General features: G+C 37.9%; 1 protein-coding gene across 1 annotated transcript; it reads right to left on the minus strand.

Moving 5' to 3' along the window:
• Positions 1-1085: 1085 nt before the first annotated feature.
• LOC117379676 (uncharacterized) lies at positions 1086-8944 on the minus strand. The gene is given in 5 exon segments (XM_033976372.1): positions 1086-4319; positions 4321-4738; positions 4784-5681; positions 5736-6308; positions 7276-8944. Coding segments are annotated over 5 exon segments (6792 nt in total).
• Between the last annotated feature and the right edge of the window lie 1893 nt (positions 8945-10837).

The raw sequence follows: 10837 nt of genomic DNA on the forward strand, positions 1-10837 counted from the left end.
ACCATGTCAAATTAAATATTAATGTGTAGATTTTTGATGAAATCTGAAATGTAGGTGTGGCAAATCCACAAACCAGTGAGAATTTGGAAGCATAGAAACATGTTTATTTCTCATAGGTGATGTCAAATTGAGCCAGACCCAATGAAACATTTGTGTGCACTGATGACCTGAACATAGCGATGTTAAATTTGTATAGATATGATATAAAACTGTTCTACAGTGCCCCCTTGAAACTCTAAACGATTCCACCAAATGTTTATTGCAGACAAATCAAATTTGGCACGGACATCTGGCTTGCAATACTGAACAAAAAAGGCCATGAGAATATATCTGTATTTGCAAGAATGTTGCCATGGTAATGGAAAAAAAATACTATTGAAATACATATGTTAGAAATTAAGAAAATGCCAAAAAGTATTTGCTAATGGGGATATTTCAATAAATATTCCAAGAAAGCCTTTAATTTGTGCATAAATATAATAAAAGATGCTGAGAAAAGCATCTCCCTTGTTTTGTTTTTTTTTTGCAATTTATTTAGAGATATATTAATATCTTCAAAATTACAATATATGTAATGTGAGATTCTCACAAAAGCAGTAGACACATTTTGTTTGTTGATCAATGTATATTAGCTAACAATACGTACAACTTGTAAAAAAAACAAAAAAACAAAAAAAACAGTGGGCAATATACAATGACGAATTTCACAGTAAAAAAAGAGAAAAAAAACATAAATATCATTATTACCTTAATATATTATTTTAAGAAAGCATGCTGTGCCTTGATGATCACTAAAATAAGGTGTAAGAACTTATAAACACAACATTTATTTAAACTAAACATAATAACATATTGTCAAGTGTAGATGCATCAATGCATGTCACTATAAAATATTTAAAAAATGTTAGAATTGAATGGATTTATGTACAGAGATTTTATGTTGTATAAATAAAAATATTGACAGAACAAATGTTACTTACAGACTTTTACATAGAAAGTAATGAACACATTTCCAATAAGCAGTAAATACAGTTTGAATTCATAGGAATAAAAAACTAAAACATTTGGATTACAAAAAAAAAAATCTACACAGACTTCAGTTTAAGAGAGCAGGCTATGCCCTGATGATCACTGAAATATGTTGGAACAACTTCTGATGAAATCTCATATTGTTGAGATTTGACATAGACATGATCAATCAAAGTGCCTCGTTCTGTAGTTGGAGATGTGACATTCTGAACATATCCATAACTGGTCATGAAATTGCACAGTGATGATGATTTCAATATGTCGTCATTGAAATCTCCCATAACCACAATGGACTGACTTTGTGCCTGTAGCCAAGTTAGCAGATTTTTCAAATTCTGCTTGAACACAGACATGGGATATGCTGGTGGTCGATACACAACTGCAACTAAAACCTGATGATTTACATTTTTGTAAATTAAGCACTCCAAATTAAATTGGGGTACATCAGGAAAGTGACAGTTAGTGTTGTTGGAGCAATACATGCCCACTCCACCATGATGTTGACTTTTGAGTGTAGTAAGAGCTGGATGCTTGCTGTGTTCATATGCCAGACTTCGTGGACGGCTGTGAAAACTGTAACCGTCTATGTCAACACTATGAAGTGCAGACTGAGATGTTAACCATGTTTCTGTCACAGCTATACAGTCAGGCTGTAAATGCTGTGTGGCTAACACCAAATCAGGTACATGTTTTACTAAACCCTGAACATTCATCAAAAACAAGCTGAACACATCAGCAGACTGTTTGGCTTGTGACACATTGTCATCCAAGAAGCGTGGCATAGCTTCCAAGGCATGTTTTACCTCGTCATTACAATAAATAGCCTTTTCATCAAAGGCCTGGATAATAAGGCCATCTAGACTTCTTACACGACTTAAAGCCACATAAGATTGTCCTGAGGCAAACACTTGCTTTAGCGACACCACAGCATTGTCAACAGTCAGGCCTTGTACTTTGTGGATTGTAACAGCCCAGGCAAGTGCAAGAGGAAACTGACGACGTTTTCCCCCTTTGCTGTTAGCCCTTTCCTCCTCTGGCTGTATCCGTGTGGAGTTTATTAAAGCAGGTGCAGTGGATGGGTACTTTTTTCGTCTCTGTGTACCAACATTGATGTCATCAAACTGAACATACACAGCTTCAGGAAGTCCATTTCTTTCTGTTTCACTAATATGTGTTACAGTTCCACAGACTCCATTGACTAATCCATCCTCCACATCAATGTTTTTACACAGCATAAATCTAGCAGGAACACCCAAAAATAGCTGTTTCTGCAGACAGGTGAGGTTGTCTTTACTGTGAGGTGTGACTTTGCTTTCCATTTTTCCAGTTTTTCTGTTGTAGTGATAGTCCTGTGCATCTATTGTTTGATAGTCAGGACAAGTGGCTTGGAGCTGGTTAAAGTTATGCTCACTGACCTGTGAATTTGTTGGGAAAATATGTAGAGCAGAAGACTGCTCTCCAGTTTCACGACTTTGTAAAATGTGGATGTCTTCATGAAGCATGGGTGTCCCTTTCGATCGTGTTCTTAATCTGTTCAGTAATTCTGCAAATGTGGTATCCTTCTGTCTGACAATTGTTTTCAGTTCAGCCATTTTGAAACTTGACCAAAAGTTCAGAGGTAGATTGTCAGTGTACAAGCCTTTTGCCATAACTGGTGGTAACTGATAGAAATCACCAACTGGGCTGACATTTCCAAAAGGGGAAACATCACCTCTTTGCTTGATTTGCCTCAGCCGTCCATGTATATATGTGAGCAGTTTATGAGAAACCATTGATATTTCATCATTGATTACTAACTTCACGTCAATATATTTGGCACGGAGAGAATTGAGTTTTTCTTCACCTAATGGTATGCAGGGAAGTGTCACATCTGTTCCAATGCTAAATGCACTGTGAATTGTAGATGCATTTAGGTTGTATGCTGCCATACCAGTGGGTGCTGTTAGTAAAACACTCATGTTGTTTGGGTGGCGTCGCATTGGAGCAAATAGACGATTGGCTTCGTACTGAATGGCCCGAATCAAGTGGCTTTTCCCTGTGCCAGCGCCACCAGTGATGAACACATGTAAAGGTTCTGGATCATTTCCATTGACTTTTTGTATGCACCACTTTTGTATTTTGAAAAAAATAGACAGCTGGATGTCATTTAAAGATCGAATTAAATCCAAACCTTCAGCTCGAGTCATCGCATTGTGTTGTTTTTCTAAATGAGCAGTTTCTTTGTTAGCTATCCCCAAATCTGGAATATGGGGCAAGGGGTCTTCATCATCCACTTTACTCTGTGCAAGTTCATCAGTGGCTTCCAAACGTTCTGCTTCTTGCTCAGGACAAAGCATGGCCCAAGCATCCTCTAATATTTCATTAGAGTCCAGGTTATTTTTTATCTCTTCCAAATCTTCAGTTTCAATGTCATAGTGAGATCTATTTGAGTTCACAATTGACATCACTGAAACGGTCTGGTTGCCAATCTGCACTGTGCCCTCTTTGTAGAACTGTTCAAAAGAATGAAATGATGAAGGTTTGAGGTCGTTATCATGACGATAAGGAAAAAACAGCTGTAACAGGCTTTTGTAATATAGCTCAGGATTCTTTGTTTCTCAAAACCGTGCATAGCGCACAACAGCAGGTTTGGTTCTGAATCGCTTTGAAATATAGCCACATGAATTCTGTAACTTAATCACATTTTTGGATTTCTTTTCTGATGTACTTAACACACGATACTCTGAAGCAAATGTGGCTATACACATATTATCAAAAGTGTCATTCTGTGGTGTGTTCTTATATCGATCCACAAATCCAGTCATCCAAATGTCATTGTTTCCTGACTTTTTCAGTTCATTTAGTGGTTTGGTGAGTTTGAAAATTGTGTCACCTGTGGGGATAAACACAACTTTCCTTGAACATTCTTTCAGGTGCATTTGAGTGATTCTGTACACAGCTTCTTGTGCAGACACATCACGGTTGTGGAGGTAGGCTTGACCAATCTTCTTCATAGCTTCTTTGGCATCAGAATTTCCCTGTTTTGTGGCCTCTTGGTGTGTTTGTTTCAACAACAGCCCCATCTCTCTCTCAGATTTGGACATATAGCTGATAATATAAACGATACAAGCATATACATCAACCACATACTGGATGTCCATGTTGGCATTCCAACATTTCAACAAAAGTGGATTATATGGATTAATCCAAATTTCATTGACATCTCTTTGCAGGACAATTTGCATGCGTTTTTCAACACATTTAAGTGCTTTTTCCCATACTTCCTGCGTAATGCCAACATTTTGAAACATTTTGCTGGATACTCGTAATGGGATTGTCTTTATCCAGAAGTGCTTTTTTAACAGTTGTCAGTATTTTCATTGCATCCTCTTCTTTCATAAAGTTCTGTTCATTTTGAGAGCATATGCATTCAACAGTGTCTTTTTTTTGTTCTTGGCTCTTTGTTGCAGTGTCACCCTGGCACTTTGGGCACTTTGGTATTTTCTGTTTTTTGGTGATGAAAGTACGTTCAGATACAGGGCGTGGGAAATTGAACCGGCAGGCTGTATTCTTTTTCTTACATGTTTTCGAATGCCGTTGAGAATGTTGCTGCACGGAGGTAACAGTTTCAGCTAATTGCTGATCTTGTGTGGGTATTTCACATGTTATGTACTTGTCGATGAATTTCACCACTTCTTGATCTGTGTTTTTTCCAATCTCAGATGAAGAGCTGCCTGGTATGCTTCCTCCTCATTGTGATATTTCAGACTGATGCGCAATCCAAAATAAAGCGTGTACATGGGGTGATCCACGTTGTTGAAATTCTACTCGATAAAAGTAATCTTTAATCTTTCCAATTGGATTCAATGAAGATAGTAACACGTAATTCAACAAGAGATGCCACCTGTAGTCAAACATGCGTGCTGCAGTGACAGGACGATTACGCAACAGTTCACACCTTTCTGCATACTCCAAACTCTCAGAAGTTTCAGTTCTCCCCTCTTGTTTCAAAATTGAATTTAAAAGCCCTCCCCAGCGCAAATCTGCAGACGAAAAACTGCAAAAGAAAGTGGGTTTTCCCAGATTCCGCACCATGGCAAGTAAATCCTTTTGTGCACCTTGCCAAAAGCTTGGAGTACCTCTTATAGGCCTTAGAAAACGATATCCTTCATCAGTCTTAATGATGTCTTGCAAAGACTCAATGTTTTCTGGAGCATTGTCTTTTTGGCCGGCAGGGTTTGTGTGTCCTTTGCGTGATGCTATTGACACTTGCTGAATGACTTGCTGAACTTCTGACATGTATTGTGCAAAAAAAATGTATTCAACGCACTTTGCAAACCTTCCATCAGCGTGCAATATTCTGTTATTAAAATATCGTGCCAATGTCAAGTAGTGCTGTCTGGGCGTATGATAAGTATTGTTCCCTGATGGAAAAAGATATGGAAAGGATTTTGCTTCATTATCTTTATCTGACAAAATACGCACAGGATTGTTTCCTTCAGCAGGTGCCAGATTAATTATATCTTCAAAACCCTGATCAAGAGTTTCTTGACCAAGATCAACAGGCATGGAACAAGAATCTTGATAAATACAGTGGTTTTGCCGGTCATGTAGAGTTTCATCTTCTTCATCAGGAGACTCTGGTTGTTTTGAATTATTGTTTGAGACTTCTTCTGTATGTATTTCTTCTTCATGTTGAGTTTTGTCTTGTGCATCCTCAGGGGAACTGTTTTTTTGTGCATTATCATTAGAGTCGTCTTGTGCTTGGTTTTCTTCTTCCTTAGCAAACTCATTCACCCATTCTTCATTTATTTCTATGTCTTGATAATATTGATTGTTTTCCTTTAAATAGTTAAGTGCTTCTTTCAGGTGATTTGTGTCAACAAAGTGATATTCATAATGTCCTTTGTAAGATAGCTTACGCTTTAATTTAACACGTAACAGACAACCTTCCAGATTTGACCGAGGCAAAACAGAACAAGTATGATTTACTGAAGAAGGGATGCAAAAAATTGGTCCATGGCATCCATTTTGACCACCCTTTGGTAAAGCTAACACTTTCATAAATGGAATGTTTAAAGAAATCAGATGTTTTTCCAGATGATTCAAACAAGATAACTCAAGAGGAATTGAATCCAGTTGTAAATTGTTTCCCCACCATTCTGCTGGGGTTACACCTCTTCGGATCTTTGAATGACAGACCTTGCACATCCAAAGCTCTCCTCTTGATTCTTGTAATGAACATGGTGTATTGCACTCAGAGGTACATTCATGCAAATACTCATCCGAGACACATGTTTCTGCCGTTAATTGAGCTGCTTTGTTTTTGTAGTTCTTTTGTTTGTATCAGAAACATACACAGCAAACAAATTCGGGTCCATCATTTGATTTCTTTAAAAACTCATTCATTACAGAATTAATCTGATCAGTTAGTACTTTATCTTGATTTCTTTTGAATCGTTTTTTTAGCCAGGACATTATGTCTGAAAGCACTGTCTTTGTGGTATTTGGCTTTATTTATTGATTTTAATTTCTGTCAAAGATCAGGATTTGCTTTATAATTCTTGATACTTTCACATTTGACTTTATTTTGATGTATCAAATCTTGTCTGTATTTCTCACAACTGTATGCTTTCACTTTCTCTTGATGCTCCAGGTCAGTTGTGTATTTGTCCTTGCTGTATGCTTTCACTTTCTCTTGATGTTCTAGGTCAGTTGTGTATTTGTCCTTGCTGTATGCTTTCACTTTCTCTTGATGTTCCAGGTTGCTTTTGTATTTTTCCAAATTGTATGCTTTCACTTTCTCTTGATGTTCCAGGTTGCTTTTGTATTTTTCCTTGCTGTATCTTTTCAAGTTCTCTTGACGTTCCAGGCTGGATTGGTATTTTTCCTTGCTGTATCCTTTCAATTTCTCTTGATGTTTCAGGTCGCTTTTGTATTTTTCCCAATTGTATGCTTTCACTTTCTCTTGATGTTCCATGTCCATTTTGTATTTTTTGGAACTGTGTGCTTTCAATTTCTCTTTATATTCCAAATTTGTTTGATATTTCTCCATACTGCTTTCTATTGCTTTCAATCGATATTCCTCCTCATTGTGATATTTCAGCATTTTACATTCTCTGTTCTTCTGAGCCTTGCTTTTCCTTAAATACTTTGACAAAGTGATGTTTTTATTATCATGTGATCTGCCAATAGTATCATCAGGAATTGCACTGAAGACCCCTTCGTTTGTATGTCTTGATCTGGTGATATATCCCTGGGGCTCACCAAACGTACACAGTTTATAACAGTCATTTTGTTGGCTTTGCTTGACACAAACAACATGTTCATAATGAGCTCCATGATTCTGTAGGTAGATGCCTTCATCAGACTGTTGTTTTTCACTGTTTTTAAATCTTAACCATTTGCCTTGATAGAACGTGTAAATATCAACTCCAATGCAATCAGCTGTGGCTTGAATTTCAGCTTGTGTTGCCCAGGTGTTTACATAAGACATCTTTTGCTGTTTAATGTACTCTGCCACAGTCAAATTCTGATGTTCTTCATTCAAAAGGCAGTGATATTTTTCAGGATTCTTTTTTAAGTGCTTCACTGCATTCAGTCTGATGCTTCTATGGTGTTTCTGTGTCCCACTTATGGCTTGAGAAATGGCACGGAAGAAACAGTTACCATCGGCAACAATCTTTTCATTATGACATGGCACTCCAGCATCCCCAGCGCATAAGGACTCTTTAACATTGCAATTTTCAAATTCAACATTAAGAAATTTGCAAATTGCCTTGCATACTTTTTCAGAAAGAGGATTAAACTGCAAAGCATTTTCCTCATGACCAACGATTGTAATGTCATTTGCATCATGCAGTTTGGCTTTCTTGACAATTGGAGATCCACTTTTTAACTCTGTGTCAACCCTGGATCGCTTTTTGTGCAATGGAGATTTCATTTGTGTTCTGCCACATTTGTGTCCTATTTCTGGTAAATTTTTCTTTATCTTGAACCCAGGATCAGAAGCTTTCAAATCAGCCGTGTCAGTTGCAGCAGTACTTTCAGTAACATAGGAATTGGGGTTACTTTTAAGTTCAGTCACAGCATGAGGTTCAGAACAGCCCAGAGTAGGCTCAGCAGTCACACCATCACAGTCACAGTCTTTCAAAGTCAGTGCCACGCTATTGAGCTCAAACTCAACATTTGGCTCAGTGAATCCTGCTGCAAGTTGGATTATGTGGTCATAAACTTCACTGATGCGCTTGAAAAACACAACAACACTTGAACCATTGCCATCTACCATCCCAGATTTACTGCGTGCATGGGAGTCCACAATAGCATACATGCCATTTTTAGCGATAATAGCACATGTACTGCCTGACATGGTGAAGAGACAAGCGTTGTCAGTAGCAAGATGTTCTTCCAGAGCTGTCTTCAAAGTAACAAAACATACTTTTTTCTCAGGGTTGGTGACTGAAAGCAGACGTCCAATAACAGTGACCATTTCCAAACAAAACGTCTTGCCAAACAGCTTCTCCTCGTTTTTAAAGTCAAAAGCTCCCAAATAAGACTGATCCTCAGGAATACGATGCTTCTTTCTTATGTACAGACGATCACCTTCCAATAAAGTCATGTTTAGATCTTTCTGAGACCATTTATACACCTCTCGCTGGTATGTGTGTTTAACAATTGCAGCCAAAGCAATGGCCGTGCACTGCTTTCCTCTACTTTCTGGATTAAATATTGTGTGTCCTTGATGAAATGACCCAACAATATTATCAAAGTGAGGAGACTTAGCTTTGCTGTCTTCATGCTGCAGAGGCTGCAGTTGGACAGATGCTTGTTTTTCATGGCAGGAATCCTTCTTGGCCACTTTTGCTTTGCCCCCTTTGGGTGACAGCCGCTGCAGTCTGACGACAGGGACTTGCTTTCCACAGCAGACCTTCTTCATTGGGACCTAAAAAAACATCAACAACAATGTTATTACCATTTAATTTGAAACAGTTTCTATTAAAAAAGACACTCATACACACTCAGCAGCACACATGTAGCATTCACACTCAGAAACACAGCACATACAGACATTATTAAACAATAATGTTTAATCAGTATTATATTGCGTATCAATTTTTATTATTAGCACTTTATTAACACACCTGCACATCTGCTTCTCTGTGAACAGGACTGGAGTGTACAAACAGCAGTGTGACATATACAATGGAAGTAATGTATGTGGGATGGTGGTATGGTTTTTGGTGGCATAAATCCCGCGGTCGCAAGGGGTGGCGAGGGCCTTTATCACTGCTTGCAGTTTTAATTATTAGGCCCGAGCCTGGGACTCCGTCCCGGCGAGGGACTCATTAAAACCGCGTCCGAAACCCAGAAAATGGCAAAAATCAAGTAGTAAACACGCCCCGACATGGCAGTGAGTGGTGTCAAAAATTAGAACTCGACGAGCTCTAATTGTCACAAAATAACGAAAGATGACTCGGTAGCGCCACCTCAAACTTTGATTTTCATGGGGCCAATGGGAGCCCGACTCGGAAAAAAGTCGACGTAAAAATCCGAAACTCACATCAAAAAATAGTACATGTTGGGACATGACAAAAATGATATTATGGCCCTGCCCTAAAATGTACAGGACGCCGGCCATATTGGATCAAACCCGGGAACAACAAAAGTGCACACCCTCGCATTCAGGACATTTTCTCACCCAGTTTTCATCACAAACACTTCAAATTTGGCCAAATCCCTCTAAACCCATGTGTGATTAAAGATTAACAATTACATTTTGATTATGACTTTGGGTGTGGTCAGGGTGAATTTTTGCAATATTTAAATAAAATATTTATCTTTCACACATTTTTTGTTGGGAAAATGCTAATACAGCGTTTATGTACATTTGTGAGCTGAACGCAATGATATGCAAATCAAGGCACTCTCTCACAAAATGACTCTCTAGCGCCTTCTTCAAATTTCATTTTCAAAAATTCGTAGAAGACAAGCGATTTGTCGTGGACGTGTGAAAAAATTCCCAGGGGCCTTATTTGTGATGAGGCACAATGTGAGAAAGTCACATGACTGTAGCTGTTAAGGTTTAGGAGAAAAATAATGGGTGGAAAATGCGTTTCCCTTCTTCTTCTTCTTATTTTGGTCGCGACTTTGAATCCACTTTTGACCCCCTGAACGTTAACGAAAAGTCAATTTTATTGGACCCAAAATTCAAGGTTGGTGAAAAATTTATTATTTTGATGTTCAAAAAAATTAATTTATCAAAATGACTCAATAACGCCACCTCAAAATTTGAAATACATTGCAGCAATGAGAGACCTTTTTCATCGTAGACAAATGAAATTTGGTACAAACATAGAACATGTCAAGACAAGTAAAAAATTATATTATGACCCCACCCTAAACCCTACAGGAAGTCGGCCATTGTGGGCGGAACCTCATTTTTTCAAAATTTTACCTCTCACATTTGAATTTTTCGTGCCTTGGATTTTCTTTCGAGAAACATGAAAATTGGTCAAAATAAACTACACCCATGTGGGATTATAAGCAACTCTTTTGGAATTTTCTAAGTAATAAAATGTGGGTGTGGCCAGCCTGCAAAAAAAACGCCATTTTTAATTGCATGTAACTCACACAGTTAATGTCCTACGTCCCGGCATGAATATACTTTTTTATTCAAAATGTTGATCTGAACACATAGATATACAATTTACACAGGTCAGACAATAAATTGCTCCACAGCGCCCCCTTGAACTTTTGAATTGGACCAAAAAAATTTACTTTGACATAAACATTTGAAATTTGGCATGGACATCCCTATTGCTATACTGAA

This window comes from Periophthalmus magnuspinnatus, chromosome 12 (assembly GCF_009829125.3).
Source record: "Periophthalmus magnuspinnatus isolate fPerMag1 chromosome 12, fPerMag1.2.pri, whole genome shotgun sequence".
NCBI lineage: Eukaryota > Metazoa > Chordata > Actinopteri > Gobiiformes > Gobiidae > Periophthalmus > Periophthalmus magnuspinnatus.